Genomic DNA, 20,296 nt, shown 5'->3' with positions numbered 1-20,296 from the left:
GTAACGAAGCAAGTTCAAAATGATCAGGTTTCATCTTGGAAATCAACCACATTAGAATTTCCACATCTGTGAATTCATCTGGAATTTGGGATCTGTAGATGGTTAGGAAAACATCAGAAGGCTCTGCGTTTTGATTATCTAAGACAATGCAAAGCAGGACAAAGCAGAAATGTTTTTGTGATATTGCAGATACTGTAAATAGCCAGCAGTCATATCACCCTGCAGCTCTCAGCTGTTTACCCACTGAAGCTCAGCAGGGTTGAGCCTGGTCAGTACCTGGATGGGAGTCCTCCTGGGAAGATATGGTTGCTGCTGGAAGAGGTGTTGGTGGGGCCAGCGGGGGCCCTCACCCTGCAGTCTGTGTGGGTCCTAATGCCCCGGTATAGTGGTGAGGACACTATACTGTAGTGGGCGCCGTCCTTTGGACGAGACGTTAAACCGAGGTCCAGACTCTCAGTGGTCATTAAAGATCCCCGGGCATTTCTTGATAAGAGTAGGGAGTTATCCTGGTGTCCAGGACAAACTTGCCCCCTCGGCCTTTACTGTGGCCTGATTGGCATGTATGATTGGCTTGCACTTGCCCTGCGATGGACTGGCGCCCCGTCCAGGGTGAACCCTGCCTGGTGCTGGTTGCTGGCTGTGTAGGCTCCAGCTCCCCACGACACTGTATGGTATAAAGCGGTTTGGCAAAACCGGAGTGGTTACAATAGCTCTTGGAAGAAGAAAGGGCTCCAAGACAAAACGTGTCATCAACAAGTTCACAGCCAGACAGATATTCTGGCTCTCTGCCTTTGCAGATAATTCGGGCAAGGAGCGAAACTAGAACATGGGCAATAGGAATCAGTCTGGGTGATGGCTGTCGGTCCATCACAACTCAGTTTCCAAGCTTCTAAGCCCCTTTGATTATATCACAGATGGAGTTTGAGAAGTCTGCTTTACTTTCCATTATTTTAATGGTTGCCTTTATTCCTTTGAGGTCTGCTTTCTGTAATTTTATTGCTTTCCATGTTATTTTTTCTTTCAAATTTTAAAATGTTTTTTAATTGTTTAGAGTTAGCCTTTGTCTTTGAGGTTAAATGGAGGGATCATAATTATCAGCCGTTTCACTCATTCATGTGCACAAGATAGCGTGAGGACATTGGAGGGGAAAGGACTTAAGGCTGATATTCCTGCATTCATTGTTTAGACTTTAACCCACAATTTCATGAAGATCATAAGATCATGTGCTGGGTTTAGTATTCTAGTATCTGCTAGTGATGAAATCTAATCTTTATAAATTATTAATATTTTATTTTCAGAATTAAATGTGAATCCTTATCTTTTTTGATTGCATTAATCAATCAGTGATATATGGTAAGCCAGCAGCCATATCACCCTGCAACTCACAACTGACAGCCCACTGAAGCTAAGCAGGTGTGAGCCTGGTCAGTACCTGGATGGGAGACGTCCTGGGAAAAACTAAGGTTGCTGCTGGAAGAGGTGTTAGTGGGGCCAGCAGGGGGCGCTAACCCTGCGGTCCATGTGGGTCCTAATGCCCCAGTATATTGACGGGGATACTATACTGTAAACAGGTGCCGTCCTTCGGATGAGACGTAAAACCGAGGTCCTGACTCTCTGTGGTCATTAAAAATCCCAGGGCGTTTCTCGTAAAGAGTAGGGGTGTGGACAAATTTCCCATTGGCCCTTACCAATCATGGCCTCCTAATTATCCCCATCTATGAATTGGCTTCATTACTCTGCTCTCCTCCCCACTGATAGCTGATGTGTGGTGAGCGTTCTGGCGCACTATGGCTGCCGTTGCATCATCCAGGTGGATGCTGCACACTGGTGGTGGTGGAGGGGATCCCCATTACCTGAGTGGAGTGTCCAGAAAAGTGTTATATAAATGTAAGCAATTATTATTATTATTATTATATGTATTCTAGACCTAAATACAGGATTTAGATCCTGGATATCAGTGGATTGCATTTAAAAATGAAGTACTAATGGTATATGTAATACAGCATGCATGCCAATAGATGTGTTATATACAGTAGGATAATCAAATTTTTAGGGTTTGTATAATTTCTATTTTGTGCTCAGTTTCCACCAGCACTCAATTAGGTGCCAGCTAACCACAGGAAAAACAGTTGGGTCAGTTGGTAATTAGAATTTCTCTCAATTGCTATCAATAAAAGTCCACATACAGCAATATAGTAATTCAGCAACATATGGTAAAAAAAGACATTGATCTCTCTTACCTCTTACCTTGTTCAGTATTTCACTGGCAACCTTATACATTGCTTGCACACATATTAATCACACATCTCACACTGAAATTACACACAGTAAATTCACAAGCAGGCATGCGCATGTACAGAACATCACGCCTCCACAAGAAACAAGGATACAGCAATAAATTAACGCCAGAGATCATGTTCTCATTGAGGTTACCCAACATGCATTATTAGATGTAAGATGATTGAATGAAAGCTTGAGATCTGCTACAGGCCCTGGGTTAGAATGCTCTCGGATGGGAAGCTGTGGTTACCTGATGCTTTCATGTGTGCTTTGCCTATTGGTTTCCAAACTGAAAACAATCCTAAAAAGGATAAAGAAAGTCCTCTTTCCCGGGGGTTCAGTCAAACATGTGAGGGTTTTGCGAGGTCAGTGCGTGGAGTGAGAGGGACTGAGGGGCACACAGGAGAAAGTCATTAGGACACTGCTCTGCTGCTGTAGCCAGTCAAGTGCGGATGAGGTGAAGTTAAATGCATGGAAGGGGCACGCAGATCATTTTTGTGAAGCCTTCTAATCGGTTTTCGTTTAAGCAGGGAAGGGAAGAGACCGAAAAACGGAAACTTTGACCTACCTCTCAATCACAAATTACACACCAAATCTGGAGTTTCATATTTGAGGGGATTTTTACTTTTCTACATAACGGAAACTCACTTTCGAGGTTTAGTTTGAAATTTGTGATAGGCCGTTGGGTTGAAGTACTGATTTACCTGGCACTGTATGGTAATGTATCATTCGAACTTTTCTAAAACTACGTACAGTATTCATAAAATCTCCAGTTATGAATGAAAGGGCACAGATTTTTAAAAAAATCCATAGTAAGTTAAAATATCACATTCCTCTATCTCAGCTGAATTGGTCACTAATTTTTTATTAATGATTTTGATCATTTACAAAAAAAACAGAGTCAGCATTACATGTTCCATCTCTGGGCCAATGATATAAACTGCTAATATTTTATATATAACAGTATATTTTGCTCCTGTAGTTTTCTCAGTGGAATATGCAAGCACTATGGGCGGTTTCCTGATCGTCTTTGTCTTGCTGAGCCATGTTTTTCTATGCAGATCCTCTTTAGTTAAGACGTTTCCACTTCAAAGTTTTCGAAAAACCTCTTCAAAAATGCGTCTTAACACTCATCACCGAAACTAAATTTCAGAATTTCTGCAAGGAGAAAACGATTTAATTTCGAGCTCATTTAGATGCAGTCTAGAAGTGTGAATAGAGTTGTAGTAGATGTTACGTCTTTAATACATTTACTGGCCGAGAGTGAATAATCATGATTAATCATCAGGAATTGAAAAGCAAAGGGCACCAAGACTCATACCCTAGTTCACTGCTTTAAAAAGCAACAGGCTGTCTTTAAAGTTAATCTTCTTGCTTTTGTGCTTTTGTAGTCTCTAGAAACAGCCTTAACATGGGCCACTCTCACTTTGTCCTGACAGACACCCCACTGGATAGGCTTCTCACTGATTCAGAGGTCCACTACCCTGCAGTAATGGAAAACTGTACAATTAAATTTAGCACTGTTTTATTATAACAGCACCTGATATTTACTGTGGACCTGATATTGTAGACCCTATTTCCTGCCTGTGATAAAAAGGTAACTCCTGGTCTTACCAAATACCTGTTCCACAGACTGGTATCTACACAGGATATTTTTAAGCCGATATGCTCTAGTCTACAATAACCCTGTGGTGGTTTAGAATTTGCATCTGATTTTGTGAAAGCCAACAGAAAACGGTCAGCCAAGCTGAAGAAGACTGCTTATGCAGAAGCAGGCATTTATCAACGTTCGAATGGATTCTTGATGCCAATGGCATCATTCTTTTACTATTTCGGTGATTGCAGCCATTCCCCCTCCCATGAAAGTGTCAGGAGAGTTTGATGTTGAGGAGGAGAGACCAGGATCTTAGCAAGCTGAGGCCTCAAGAAGCCAGTGAGACATGAGCAACTGAAAACTGCAGGGATAAAGCAGTATTGTTGAGGGAAGAAGCAGAAGCTCACACAAAAGACTGCAGACATGTGTAAATAAAGGAGGCAAGAGAATAGGAAGTGTTTTTCTATAGTTACTATTATTACTCTTAGCTGCTGAATGAGTCACACGCATACACGAAGTCTGAGTCCTCATAATAGTACAGAACCACTCACAACAATAAACAGAACAAGATGCTGCAGTGTGACGAGGGCTAACAGTCAAGAGATGCACATACTGTACGAAATACAGCAGTTTAATCTATTTATGTTTTTTTCCCCTGCAAGTAACTAAAGATCTTTGAAGGACATCTGATTTCATTAAAAAAAATAAGTACACAACTTTTTTTTTCCCCACTAATCAGGATGGTGATACTCTGATCTGTACAAGATCTAGAGACCTGGAAAACATATTACATTCAGGTTTGAAACAAGCATAGCCCAAAAACAGTTTGTCAGATGTGGTTTGCTGTAAGCCTGGTTAACGTAAGTGTTTTCCCAACAACATCATTCCTTGCAGTCTTAACATATAAGTTTCATAAGTTGCATATGGACTGAAGAAAACCATAGCCAGAATCGTCATGCACTGTATACTGTACATGTCATATCATCCTCAATCAACAGTGTGTGTTCTTGAGTAACACAGTGAATTAGTATAGATCACATTCTTGGCATATTATTAAATAAAACAAACTTTTGGTTTTACTGTATCAATGCAAAACTAATTAGAGTGAAATTAACATGCAGGAAAACACCCAGACAGGTGCACTGGAAAGGAAGTGTGATCTACTGTAAATCCATAAAATAATTCAACAATAGACAATGTGGCAATTTCACAGATTCTAGAGTCAAAAGGACTTGTTTATCCTCCCAGAATCCGAGTGGCTGCAAAGGATTTCTGTGTCTCCTTTGCATGAATGCCCATCAGAATTCCAGAATGTCTCATTCATCCAGCCAAAACATGCAAAGTGTGGCTCAAGCATGCAGGGATGGCCTGTTGAAGGCCTGTGACGACTTGGGGCTGAACAGGGGTACCTCCACCTCTGAATGCGACAGCATTCACTACATGCAGAATGCAAGGGGTTAGTAGGTCACATAGAGTGTGTCTGGAGTGTTTCCTTGTTCTTTAAACCCACTTCATATATAAAATGCCAAAAAAAGAGGCTCAGTGCAGGGCAAGGTACAGTATCCCTTGACAGAACATGGATAGTATGTAAGATCCATGTAGCATACTGTTATTATTCAAGATGGACACTGCCTTGAAGCAAAGGTGATGAGATAGCAAACATGGCAAACTGCAGCTTCGAAATTAAGAGGAATACAAAACACACAAAGAGACATGGCTCCTTAGTGTTCAAGATTTAGCTAAATAGCAGAGGTGCTGGCAGAGAACATGAAAAACACAGAATGAGAGTAGTGCAAAGCCACGCGGCTGCAATTTCAGAAGACATACATCTGAAGAAGATGGCTTCTCATTTAATTCTCAGTTTTTGTCCCATATATAATGAAGGACCATCTACAGTACGTGTGGTCTGGGAGCCTAAACAGAAATGGAAGGGACAATTGCAGTTCCTTGGCGGGAATTGGGCAATTGGCGGGAATTAGGAACTGGCTCAGGCTGTCACCTCTACTAGGTAGATAAATTATTAGACGGAAGAGGAGGGGGAGCGGGAGAGGAATGGAGCAGGAGAAGCAGACCTGAATGCTTGGGAGATCGAGCCGTGCAGATGGTAGTATCTGTGCGTGACAAAATTCCTGTGGTACCTAGTTTTTCCTGGGCAGCACCCACATAGTGTTTCTTTGCATGAACTCTCTTTACTGGAAATGAGGGAGAATAGTGCATTAGTCCTTCAGGGAAGACAACGACAAGAGCAGGAGAGCTGAGCAAGACATTCTCTCATTAGAGAGTCTTCACAAAAATGTTTGAAAAATATAGGAACTGCTAGCTCTGGAAGTTTGAAGTTACCTGTGGTTATGGCTGCTGTACTGTGGTGAAGAGAAAAGTCATTTGAACAAAACAGACAACACAGTCTTTATTACATTAGGCAATGTCTTTATCCTGTAACGTCAGGATGTCTTCAGTCTGCTTGCCATCACCTTGACTTTATGTACTATACCCACTTCTTAGTCTGATTCATTTTCTGGAAACCAACAGGGGCATCTGTTTCAATTCAACTCCCAGTTCAGAGGTACTTCAGCTTTCTGAGAATCATTGCTTTCCTTTGATTTTTGTTTCCGTAAAAAGTTGTATACTTTTGTATAATCTTCAAATTTCAATGTATTCAAGAATTGACATGAGGCACAGAGACAAGAATGCATGAAAAAAAATGCTCATGTTCAGTTTTGGAGGAGATTGAATGTAACAAAAACCTAAACAACTGAAAAACTAGAGAGACTGTACCAAATTTAACTTAACATCTGGGGTAAACAGATTTCAAATCTGTGTGAACAAAACCTCTACAGAATGCCAAAATGCTTTCTCCATTACTTTACATAATCATAACATTTGACGTATCCTGCCAATCAATGCAACATAATCATTATGCAGATTTTGCTAAATTAAAGTCATGTACTGTAAGAGTTCAGACATTAAATTACTGACACATCATCTCCCTGCATATCGTGCCAGCTGTGAGAGATTATTTACGTGCCCCATTCACGCCACCTAAACAAAGCTTAGCTCCACAAACTGTGAGCATGCTGCCTTCCCAGCCCTTTGCTCAAAGTGGAATTTAGGTGGCACGGATGGGGAGTCTCACAGCTGTGAAGAAGGCAAACATTTGACTAACAAGCTGGGATGGTTGTTCCATATTGATGACCTCGGATGTGAAAACATGATCTTGCTAGACTTATTTCACAAAACGTGGGTGTGGGCCATTCTCTTTTAAAAGCAGCTGCTCCCACACGGCTCGCAAAACGTCACTTTCCCCACTGTCAAACATTAAAACAAAAAATTGGCATGGATTCATTTGAAATGCAACCAAATTAAGAAACCAAGAATGGAGTTCATCCTTCCATTCTAGGGCTAGCGCTTTAACTGTGCAGGTTTTCAATAACGCCACACACACAGCTCTGCAAAACAAGTCTAGGCCTACAAGGAGAACAGCTTTGGATATAGACCCATCCATCAGACCACTGATACACATGATCGACAAAAAAATAACATTTTCATCGACTTTAATGAGGGGTTGCTACAAATCAAAACCCAATTTGGGGTTAAAATGCCCTCTGTGTTTTAAAAGAAAACCGTACTTGTGTGTTTCAGCCTGTCCAACGAAAACTATAGCTGCTGCACTTGCAGAAACAGCACTGTGAGATCTGTTCCTCAGATCGCTGTGCATATTTCTGCAGCCTCTCCCTGAAATTTAGGTGTAAATTTATGCAGCACTGCATGATACCAACTTGCAGCACCTGACAGTAGCAACACCTCTATTAAAAAAAAAAGAATGACTACCCTTTGGAGTTACACCAAATCCTCATTAAAAAAGCCTTGCATTTCAGAAGTCACATTACAAGTAAAACATTGGTTAACAGAAAAGGGTAATGCAGTTAGACCGACCTGGGGGAAGGCTCGGGCTGGGGCTCTTTCCTTTATTTAGAGGAAATAAAGAGAACACACACAAGTCATTGACATTTTAACAGTTTCCGCGAAATCTCTAACTTCGATACCTGTTGTGTTTCTTTCCACATCCTCCTGAGATGAGCTGTTGCCAGTCTATGACACTGTACTGTAGGTATCCCATGATATCCCATATAAATAAGTTCTTTATTGTGATAGTTTTATTTTCTGTACTGCGAAGCAACTCATTATACGATACACTATGCACCAGATTTGGAACCACTAGCTAATTTCAGATTACCGAGTCACGCATGTAGACCCAAGAGATATTCTTGATTTCTTACATGACCATACTGTACATCTTGCTAGTGGCAGATTGGTAGAGAATTCCATGCGACGCTTTGACAACCTCATATGGCCCTTAGATATACTCAGAGAAATGCTGGGAGCTCTGATTGACCCGCATGCGTGATGTGGGTGTACAGCAAATGAGTATTAATAATAATGACTAAAATAGTATAGTATACTTGGAGAGACCAGTGCACTGTGGGTTAAATAAGTGCAACAGAGTGCACGTAGTTAGAGAAATAGGAAAAACAGATACACAGCGCAGCAAAGTGTGCCACCTTTCTTTCAATCCTGCCGATTTCCACAGCTTTTCGTGTATAAACAGCTCAACAAAAATGGAATCTACAGCTCATTTTTCTCCTTGTTCCTGTCAAAGCTGTTTTTGCGAATACTGCTTTCATCCACGTTCCAATAGCTTTAGCCAGCAGGGGGTCATGGGGAGTTGGAGCCTATCCCAGCACGCAGCAGGCACAAGGCGGGATACAACCTTGAACGGGATGTCAGTCAATCCCAGGGCACACACAGACACAGACACAAACAGACACGCAAACTCTCACACCAGGGCCGGTTTTCCCAGAAGCCAATGAACACACCAGCCTGTCTTTGGGGAAGAAACCTGAGCATCCAGACGAAACCCACACTAACACAGGGAGAACATGCAAACGCCACACAGATAGCACCCCAGGAGTTGAACCTGGGGCCCCAGAGCTGTGCCACTGTGCCACCCATGAATATCCCATGGGAAGGTAAAAATTGTATATTTCATTTTACTGCATGGCTTCTTGTGCAGCCTACATAATGTTCAGACTTAACTTGCTATGATTCTACGCCTCATTTATCATGGTAACCCATGAGGTGTCCCCTGCAGTGCAGTTATGCTCCATTGTGTTAATCACTCAACATAAGATAACACAGCCACCCACCTGAACTACTATAAGATAACACTGTTTTACAGTTTTTAGTAAATTAAGTTACAGTTCTCTGTAAAATGGTATCACATGCACCATTTTAGTTTAGCAACAGACAGTTTTTGGATAATGGTGTCATCCACATAAATGTTCAATACACAGTGTGCAAACACTCAGGAACACTAAGTAAGCCACACACAGCTTTGCAAGTGTGCTCCTTTTTGTAGTGCGTGTTCCCTTTGTGTAGCGTGCACTGCCCTGCGGGGCCGTTTCATACAGTATATTAGACGCTAATTACTTTCAATCATAGTTGTTTTCCTGTCCTAGTCATCTTCATTATTACTTCCGACACAAAATCCACACACTTAATTTCCACATTTCATAAACCACTGTGCATGTCAGCCATGCTCCACAAGTGCTCAGCAGAGACAGAAACATGCGTTGTCTGACCTGAAGGACAGTCCAGACTTGCTCTTCAGGTTGCGCAGTAGGTCCAGCTGATTCAGAGGAGGGATTAACCTGCAGAGAGAGAAAAGGACACAATCATTTTGCATTCACATCCAACTGGGCAGCCAGACATTGACATCCTATCTATGTCCTATGAATGATATTATTCTTTAATCAACAAAGCCCTGCACGTGTACCATCTCTTAGCATGATTTATCCTCTTCTCTGATTCTCACTTTCAGACATGCTTGGGTTGAGGGGGTCAGAAAAGGAGCTACTGTGCACTTCAGTGGTTATATTGGCTATTTAACCAGAAACAAATTACACAACGAATAATAAAGAATATCCAGCTTATTCTAACGAGGGTTATGGCAAGGTCAAAGCCCTGCTCAGAGTCACAGTGCCCAGAGTAGGGACTGATAGCAAACACACCAGTCCATTGCAAGAACATAGAGGAGACAATAGAGAATAGCCAGTCTAGCCAGTCAAATCTTAGCCGCAAGTCTCTGGGAGGTGGGAGAGAACTGAAGCAACTGGCAAAATCACACATAGGCATGGGGGAGAACATGCAAACTCCACACAGATGGGAATTCAATACCAGAGACTTACTCGGGTGCAGTGGCATGAATTGCCATGCCACCGTAAGGCCAACTCTGCAAAGTGTGATGAATACAAAATTGCTTACTCAAGTCCAAAGAACAAGAAACGAATCACAAAATGCAAAAGACGTAGGAAACTGGGCTTAACACCTAAGTCTTTCACAGAATACAGAGTATGCCATAAATTTCTGTAATATGAAATAGGATTTCATAATTCCCTTGTCTAAACAGCCCTTTAAACACAACCACCATGCTCGCCTACCTCTTCAAGGAAAACACTAACCTTAAACGAAAGCTTAACAGACAAGAGCACATGACAACAGCCCTTTCCAGGTGTTCGCACGATTAGTCCATCCTACTTTTTCTGCATACCCTGGTAGTCTGGCTCCACCCAGAGGTGTAGTGTTGCAGTCCAAGCAGCAGGTGGCAGTGTTTTACTACGTAAGCATCGAGCGATCGGTGTCTCCACTTTAGTGATTACAGAGCCTTGCCATTTTAAAATCAGCATCCTGTCCAGTCACAGAGGAGTGGGCCTGTTTGCTCAAAATATCCCACTGCTACGTGTGTATCAGCTTCAGCCCCTGTGAACAGGTACTGCACTATGAGCACCTCTGTACATCATGGCAGGGATCTGTACATGCTCACGATGCAACACATGCTAACATCTTACAGGTGGTCCTTTTGAATATGTCTGATATTAAGGGACAAAGGAGTTATAACAATTATAACAAATAAGTATAATTGTTTGAATAGAGACTGGAACTCAGCTTGGAGTGCAGTGGACTACTTCAATTATAATTAATGCTAACAACCAGCTTAGAGTTTGTGGGATGAGGCTCGTGATGGACTTCAAGTGCTTGTTAATGCAGTTTAGTGCAGGCCATGTCTACTTTGCTGGTTATTGCTTGCACAGGCAAAGAGACAGAAGAGAAATGCACATCATGCAGTATTACATTTTGCACACTTTGAAGAGTGACAATTGGTTCACTATGCAGCTTTTGAATCACTGCACAATGTTTTCACCACTAGGATTTATTTCTGAAATGATAAAAATTAAGAATGAACTGGGCTGAAACGCCTTCATTCAATCTTGTTACACTGAGCACATTTATTTGAATTGGAAATGGGAAAAACTGGCGTTTAATTTTTTTTTAACACGCACCACTTCCTTTTTTGTTCCCCAGAAGTGTCAGTCAATGTGTCACTCTACACTTAATTAAAACTAAAAACATTATTTCAGCTTAGCAACCTTGTAAAAGTTTCAAGGGATGATCGCCTCTCTTGTTTTTTAATTCTGACATGTTAAAATACTTATATACTGTACGTGTATATGTAAAAACAGGTTATTATGAAAATCATGTACTATATCAGTAAGAGGTTTTCAGTTACAACTGAAACTACCTTTAGTGCAGTCAGACATTTAAGTGTTCCAAGCCCAGAAATGTTTTTTTTTAACTGTGTGCAAGAAGATTACATTTGTTGTTAAAATTCACCTTTGCCATTTCTTCTGTAAATGCAGTATCCACAAAAGAAAAAATAGAGGGTAGAGGAGTGACTAAGTACAACCAGGAATAACAGTGTCAGAGCAGGAATACTCCATGTAAAAGACTCAGCATTTTTGGCTTCTCCTATGCTGAGGACATCAGAGCTGTACCACAACTGTTCACCTTTCCCCACCTCCTCATTCCTTCAGAGAACATGTCTGATTCCTGAGCCCTGTCATCCTCAGAGTGTACAATTTGCTATTATCACTGTGCTGCTGGGTTCTTTGTTTTTATCATGAATTCTTAAGCCATAATTATGACAATCATTTTCTATTTCATAGAATTAAAGTTTAAGATCTCACTTATCTATTGTATTACTCAGTCCATAACTTGATCTCATGTTTCAATGCATTAAGATGTAAAGCTAGCAGATCACATCACGGCACTTATTGAACATTGCGATACTGCTACAGTCACCTATAAAAAGTAATTATGAAGAATATGTCATCCTGAATTAAGATAAGAATAATCATGTTTTTCTTTCTCCTCCAAAAATTGCTTCATTTTGCAATTTCAGCACACCCTTACTTCAGGTAGTCAGAAAACCAAGAACAGACTCCTATAACTTTCTGCTGCACTTGAAAAATCATCCTCTGCCCCAGCCCCTGAAATTGCATCGTCATTAAAATCCAGTGCTTGCTGAATGCTCAGTGATTAGAATGACCTCCAGCTCTGAAGGCAAGAACCTGAAAATCTGGATCTGTTACAGTCTTCATTTATCTACAGTACTATTGTATTTGATTAATTAAAAGATACTGATTGTAATTCATTAAACAGAGATGAGACAACTACATTGCAAGAGACCACAAATTGGATTTATAGCGTACTGCACATGAAGTTTAGGACTAAAGATCAGAGCCTGTGCTGACATTTGAATAGTGCAAACAGAGTGACACAGGCAGCTTTTATTTCACATGCACCTTGTACAGTACCTGTAAGGGCCATATGCATGCTGACAGTACACCAACATGTTAATAGATAGGCAATTAAAAAGAAAACATGGCCATTGGCACAGAATTTATCCCTTGGTTGTTCTAGATTGTGACGAATATAGCTATGAACTCACATTGTAATCCAAAATCTCATTACTTCATCACCCCAGCACTCAGTAATGATACAGTATTTACATCGAATAACAAAACCAGCCTTTAGACTCAGAAGTAAAAATGTTTTCTGAACATTCATGTCCGCAGTATTTCAAAGCTCTCCAATACCTGGAAATTCATTTTATTTTTGCTCAATAAAATGTTTGCATGTGCGGCATGTGAGCAGAGCTTTGAAATGCCATAGCATATCCATCCACGCTGCACAAGCACAAAACCTCACTTTGCAGTGAGGGAGTAGTACTGACCAATTTCCATCTTTAGCCAACATAATTGCAGCTCCAGAAACTACGGGAAGAGACCCATTGAAACAGTTCACTTGGTTGCATATATATCATTATAATTTCCCTTGCTTTTATTTTTTCAGCACTATTTAAAAGCAGTTGTGCTCAGAATATCAGTTTGGATATACTGTATACAGTGTATGTGATTGATATTGCATGAACTGGGATTTCTCCATCTCAAATTTTGGAAAACCTTTCTTACAGTCACGTTACAGTAGATCAACGTTACTAAGGCCTATTAAATGGTACAGTAACATGCCCCTCATCCCCTCCCCTTTTTGTTGGCAAAGAAAAAATCCCTGAAAAGCAAAAGGAAAACTGTTACGTCACGCCCCCCAGTGATCTCACTGCCCTGAATCAACACCTTCACATGCAGTGCAGTTTCCAATTAACTAACCAGACACACCTTCTTCCACCAACCTGACACACTACTCCTTGCTCAGTACTGGTTTTTTTTACCTAGCTAGATTTGTATTGTTTCCTTTTCCTACCTTTTGCAAGATTTCTAGGTTGTTGGCTCTGACTTCTGAATCTTGACTTGATTATTGTGTATTTACTGGATTTTGACCCTGGCCTGACCACCTGACCCATGTTTTTGGATAAACTTCCTTCTGGTACTTAAGAGTGCCTAGGATTCTGCTTAGGGTCCTTCTTCCGGATTGTAACAGAAAACCCCAAACAACTAAATTAAAAGGAAATCACTTGAGTTTAAATCATCATTTCATATTGATTTTAACTATGAGCAAAAAGGAAGTCAAACAAATTTGAACTCTGACAACTTGATGCTTATATTTTGTTTTGACAGGCTTGATAAATGAAGTTTAAGAAACCTTTTTTTTTAGCTTTGGGGATTTTTTTAAATTCCTTTATTAAACAAGCTAATCCAACTGAGAACAAATTCCCACTTGACTTGGCCCATTTGCACAGAAGGATTTTAACTGGGGCAGTTTCAGAGAAATATTCTGCACAAGGTAAGGACCACAATGTCCACCATGTGGACTTGAAGCTGTGAGTGTCCAGTCTAGGGTCCAGAGCCCCAACCACACACACCCCACACAGCTACCAGAATGATAAGTAAATAAAAGTAATCCAGTGATGTCAGTCAGTAGAAAATACAGCACAACCTTACTGATGGATGAAAACTGACATTGCGCAGACATGAAGTTAATAGAACAGTGAAAATATAGAACATGAAATATAGAGAACTTAAAGGAGTCTCAGATGTCTGCACTATAAAACTGAAATCCGTTATACTGAATGAAGGTGCTGTACCATACATGGGGGAGAGGGTTATACTGTACTGTATATACAGTATAAGACTATATTTGCATATTAGATTAATGATTTACTGGTTTAAATGAATCTTTAATTGAAATCACATCTTTAATTAAAACAATTGTATCTTGCCAATTCATTACGGCTCTGTGTACCATCCCTAAGATGCAATACTTTTATCAAACTGAACCTCCTGAACAATGAAGAACTGTGGGTGCAAGTCATGTCACCCAGTCACTCCAATGACTGGACCAATCTGTAGAGAGAGCTGAGCGTCCACAGTCGTGTCTGAGGGCAGTTTTATCCACCTGGTTAAATCCTTTCTGCCGGACACTCAAATGCACTCATCAAGGGTGCCCTGCTCTGAATATTTCTTTTTGCTGTCCTGAATGCTTTCCTTTGTCGTGCTGCATTGTCCTCTGTCCTGCAATGTCGAATTCCCCGTGGGCATTGTAAATAAGAATTTGTTCGCAACTTATTTATCGGATTAAATGAAGATTTTTTTCTTCTTTTTATTTTCAATTCAGATGATAAAATGTAATTTGACTGGCATTGGATGTGAGAAATGATAAATACTTGAGGAAAAGCTCTCATTCATATTATGTTTTGTTAATAGCCGCCTGTTTTTAGACAGATGCCATGCAAACGCTTTGATGTAACAGTGTGAAGTACAGTGCATCATAACATGATATCCCAATGATGCAATTTACAGCTTCATTGCGTCTGTTCTTCTGCTAGATGATGGTCTACATTAGCGTTCTGCTGTTATGCCACAAAGCTGGACATTTATCCATAATAAGAATAGAGTTATCTTAAACAATCTCTCCAACATTATCAATGCATGCACACATCCTCATAAACACAATCTGTATTGTTCAACATCTGTTTTTGAGATTAACATAGAAGTCATTTCAATGGTGCACAGTTATATTGTATAGCCTTTCACAGGAAGAATTCAGTAAATAAAAGGAGGCTTTTTCTACAGGACACTATAGACTATTCCACCCCCATTCCTTCTGCAGAATAATTACTCTTGGGCAATGAAATGTAAATTGTTGTACCCAAAGCTTGCTTGCTTCCCCTACTTATTATTGTTTTCACTTGGTGAAATCGGGGGAAAAAAATAAACCATTAATTTTTGGATCCCTACAAGTGTGTGGTCATCCTTTTCCTTGAAAAATACTCAAGACCTTATTTTATTATAAAGCTGCCTGGATTTCTCATTTAGATTTTTTTATATAAATGTACAACAATTCCCTCATCGACCTGTGCAAACAAGACTGCAGCTCTGCCACAGCAATTTAAACAGAACACAGCAATCTGTTAGATTTCATATTTGCAAAGCTGAAATCGGAGATGGTCAGAGGCAGAGAGCAAGGGAGAAGAAATTTCCGAATGCCACAAATATCAAGGAGAACTAAAACGATTTATTTTATACCTGTACATCGGTACAGACACCGTCCGCTCATAGTAATTCCATGTCGACTGCAGATCTGTACGACTGAGGTTGGTAGCATAGAATCTCCATGCAGCCTGGAAAAAGACAGTTCTGTTCAGCATTTAAATATAGCAGATTTTACATCACAAATGCAGTGATTAACAGAAGCACATATGCAGTATTTAAGTGCAGTGAAAGTTTTCAAATATCATTAGTGGTTCTCCAGAATATAATTATGTAAAGTGCATTGGAGGCTGGGAGCTCTTGAATTTACCTTCACTTGAAGTTTTATGGAGAAACATCCTTACAGGTTATAGTAGGTAATGCCAAGCCCTGGTACTAATAATTAATAATAATAATTGCTTACACTTATATAGCACTTTTCTGGACACTCCACTCAAAGCGCTTTACAGGTAATGGGGACTCCTGTAAAGCCCCACCTGGATGATGCGACAGCAGCTATAGTGCGCCAGAACGCTCACCACACATCAGCTATTAGTGGGGAGGAGAACAGAGTGATGAAGCCAATTCAAGATGAGGATTATTAGGAGGCCAATTGGTAAGGTCCAATGGGAAATTTGGCCAGGTCACTGGGGTTACACCCCTACTCTTTTCGAGAAACGCCCTGGGATTTTTAATGACCGTAGAGAGTCAGGACCTTGGTTTTACATGTCATCCAAAGGAGATTGCCTTTTTACAGTATAGTGTCCCAGTCACTATACTGGGGCATTAGGAACCACATAGTCCACAGGGTGAGCGCCCCCTGCTGGCCCCACTAACACCTCTTCCAGCAGCAGCCTTAGTTTTTCCCAGGAGGTCTCCCATATGGCTGCTGGTTAAACTGCCCTGGTCAAATCCAAAAGGGGGCTCATGTCACACGAGTGTCTTTTCATAATGCAAGTCTTCCCGAGTTTCACCTCGAAAATGACCCCATTACCTTAAATCAGTCCATCTAAAAGGTCAAGCAAGAAAAGAGTATATTCCAACTTGCCACTCTACATACTGTAGAAAGAGAAACACAAAATTGTTCATGAAAACAGTTCTGTGCACTTTCTGAGGGGGGAATTGCTGCCTCACATTGCCGGGGCCCTGGGTTCCATTCCAGACCTGAGGTGCTGTCTGTGTGGAGTTTGCGTGTTTAAGAAGGTTTCCTCTGGGTGCTCTAGTTTCCTTCCACAGTCCAAAGACATAATGGTATTATGCCCTGTGATGGACTAGTTCCCCGTCTAGGGTGTACCCCACCTTGTGACCATGGCTTGCTGTGATTGGTGGTCCTAAGGGGAGCTGATTGCTCTGTATTTATTGTGTGATTATAGGTATGAGCTGAGCTAAACCTCCAACAGCACCACTGATCCCCCTAACACCTTGCGTACTCAAACCGCAAAGTGCTTCTGAGATTCAAAGCCAGTCTGTCCTGTAGGACAAGGTTGCATTCCATGGTTATCATTGTCAAGAGGGAGCAAAGATGCATAAACAAGGCAATGTAACCAAGGGCTTTAATAACAGAGCAGACCCAGGATAACCTGAACTGCTGCACATTCCATTAGCTTGTGACTTGACAATTTGTATAAAAAAGATTTATAGCTTTGGAATATCTCAATATGTCAGTTGTACATATTAACGGGTCAGATAGTTCAGTTCTTCCAATCTATGGTCCTTGGAGACTGCGGTCTCTTTTGACCAAGAAATTAATCACAAGGTAATTGGTGACTAGTTGATGCATATTTTTTAAGATGCTGTCAGCTCCTAAAAAGTTTAAGGGGAATTTAAAAGGGGTATCAACAATTACCAATTTCTGAGATTCAAATTAAAAAAATTCTTGATTCATATCTCTCAGTTCGGGATATGTTACCTATTGGAGCTCTGGAGGAAGAAAAACACACTTTCTGTAAAAATGTATGTTATACAGTGTCACCTGTGTCTCTTCATCATAAATTAATAATAAATTGTTTAGACTGTTTAGCTTTCCGTGTGCTGAAGCCAGTGTTCTGTGTTGTCACATGTATTTCAAAGAGATATTTCAAAGCTGGAGATGATCTGAAGTCTGTGGTCTGGTGTTTTACTGAGGTTACCTGGATAAGGCCTGCTGCAGGATTTCGGCGTTTTTCAAAATGTTTTTGTCGATGTTGTTCCTGGACCTTCAGGGCAAACCCAGAGCCCAGGATACCCTGCAAGACAAAAAGTAAACCGACAAATATTGCAAAAACTGCCAGTGAACAGCGTGCCACGTAAACACTACCTGTTTATGCACAAAAAGGTTTGGATGGGAAGATTTGCAAGATGCATTCTTTCAGAGCATCTCAATTTACTGAAGAAACGCATGCATTCGAAAATGTTTTGCGATGTTTTGAGTTAAAACACAGTGCCTTGGCTGTTACTATCTTCGGTTGAGCATGGAGGTTGGGCAGTTTCACAGAGAGACCCGACATACTGTACTTCTTAAGAAATCACTCTTCACTTACAGCTGGAAGTGCAAAGAATGACACTCCTATCAGGGTGAACGTGGCAGCAAGAAGACGACCATTCCATGTTACCGGATATTTGTCACCATAACCTATGGTAGTCAGAGTGATCTGAGAGAGAAAACATAAAACACTTGGAATAATTCTGAAAAGGCATCAATATTTAAGCCTAGCAAACTTGTCAGAACGTGGGTTTAAATTTCCTATCCACATACCTACTGAAATGTTTTCAAGGTGCTTTTTATGTTCAGGCAAACTATACCATGGAGTTTAAGAGGCATCATAGCAATCATGTTACCCTTATCAAAGGTAGCCATATAAAAGGCTGGCTATTTGTAAAATTAAATCTACAAGAAAAATATGGATGCTTTAGAATTAACCCCATAAAGCATCTTCTTGGGTGAGAAAAGTTCGACTACTGTATATTAGGTTGTTGCATGAACGGTATTTAAATGATGGATGACCAGATGAGTGTCCTGTTACCTACATTCATTACAGTAGAGCCTGTGTAATGTCTTGAGTAAAAAATAGGAGTGGCATCACTGTAGCTCTCATCTTTAGGCTGATCAACAACTGCACTGACTCCCAGAATCTATCCACCGAAAGGCTTTAGAGAAAGAGGCACGTACAAGTCCCCACCACAGTGCGTCAGCGTAGGTTTCAAACTCCTTGTTGTCTTCCTTCTCTGCCAGGTATACCAGGAAAGAAGCCAGAATGAGGCAGAGGAAACCGATGTACCAAGCAGTGATGAGTTCCTGGAGAGAGGAAAGACACGTTACCATCACAGTCACAAGACTCCACTCCCCTCCCAAAAAGTCCTCTTACATGGAGCTGGAGCTATACACCACAAAGTTCACGAGGAATAAATATCATTATTGTAGTCATGGAGATTTTGATGGTGTTTTTTTCTCTTTCTTTGGGGGGGGGGTCACTGTTGCAGGGAGGGATGGGTAAGGGTGGGGTTGGGATATTTGGTTTTGTTTTCATTTCAGATGACAATTTTCTGGCTTCCCCACACCAATGTATTACGGATGGATGGATGTGTGTATAAAAAAATGTTATTCCTTGTGAACAACACCCAAGAATTAGATATGTTTGAGGTTGTTTATTGACTGCTTAGGAACAACAGATACGTGTTGTACAGAGCTTTGTACTTTTCCACTTCAACTTTAAGCTCTATGTTGTCGATATTTGAGATTTCTTTTGAAGTAAACTTTTTGATGAAAGCAAACGGAATCCATGATGTGATTTGATGTTTTCTCATGGGTCACCTGGTCCATAACCTCATCAACCTATCCAGCACTTCAGCCACAGGGGTTTGACTGACAGCTCAGGGAAACTAGTAGCAGACAGGATCATCGGTACCCTCGCAAGCATCCTATAATTTCAGGGGGGATTGTGACTTGTTGGGACATGTTATTGGAATAGTATAATGATAAAGTTTTTCAAGTCTCCCATCCAGGTAATGACCAGGCTCACACCTGCGGAACTTCAGTGGGTTGCCAGTTGTGAGTTGCAGGCTGGCATGGCGTAATAGGGCTGCATCACTTCACTGGACGTTTTGTTGCCTCGCTCTGTATTTCAGAATATGGCGCCGTACATACCTAGGAATTTCATCCATTTTATGATGTAACTTTTACAAGTTACTTTGCCCGTTTTTCTTTTATTGCGGTCTGGACATGCTCTCACCAATGCTGATTCTTTCTAACCCTGAAACCTACCAACAGCCCCGCAGTTCCCCTTTAAACAGGTCTGAGATTCAACAGGCACAGGTGAACTGGCTACTGCTGGTCACATGACAGCAACCGTGGCCCTCGAAGAAGGGCTGGCTAGGCTCCGGAGAGCTTGCGGTGTCATCAGCGGGGATGACATCTGCTCTCCCTCGGATTCCCTCTGGCTGACGCTGTGTGCTCGCGGTGCGATTGTGAAGTGGAAAGCCTGACAAGCACATGGCTGGAGGTTGCGTGGACACTGTGTTAATCTGTCCTGAGCTGGCAGGAGAGTGGTGGGGGGTGAGCCAGGCACATACTGTATAGAATCAGTCTGTCTTGATGAAAAATGATGTAAAAACCCATCTTCAC

General features: G+C 41.1%; 1 protein-coding gene across 5 annotated transcripts in view; it reads right to left on the bottom strand.

Annotated features, from left to right (window-relative positions):
• The window catches only part of kcnq2b (potassium voltage-gated channel, KQT-like subfamily, member 2b), an 88,527-nt gene that overhangs the window by 27,134 nt on the left and 41,097 nt on the right, over nt 1–20,296 (bottom strand). For 2 of the 5 annotated variants that reach the window (XM_088607590.1, XM_088607591.1), the window contains exons 5-11: nt 18,845–18,970; nt 18,216–18,326; nt 17,826–17,921; nt 15,754–15,848; nt 9,514–9,582; nt 7,808–7,837; nt 6,013–6,066 (exon numbers count right to left, since the gene is read on the bottom strand). In XM_088607590.1, the coding sequence (XP_088463716.1) occupies nt 6,013–6,066; nt 7,808–7,837; nt 9,514–9,582; nt 15,754–15,848; nt 17,826–17,921; nt 18,216–18,326; nt 18,845–18,970 (581 nt within the window). The remainder of the gene's footprint in view (nt 1–6,012; nt 6,067–7,807; nt 7,838–9,513; nt 9,583–15,753; nt 15,849–17,825; nt 17,922–18,215; nt 18,327–18,844; nt 18,971–20,296) is intronic. The other 3 variants (XM_088607592.1, XM_088607594.1, XM_088607593.1) reach the window with 2 other exon arrangements.

Source organism: Lepisosteus platostomus, chromosome 15 (genome assembly GCF_059453375.1).
Source record: "Lepisosteus platostomus isolate fLepPlt1 chromosome 15, fLepPlt1.hap1, whole genome shotgun sequence".
In the NCBI taxonomy this organism is placed as follows: Eukaryota; Metazoa; Chordata; class Actinopteri; order Semionotiformes; family Lepisosteidae; genus Lepisosteus; species Lepisosteus platostomus.
Note: the sequence above shows the minus strand (reverse complement) of the source record. Positions and strands in the feature narration are given on the sequence as shown.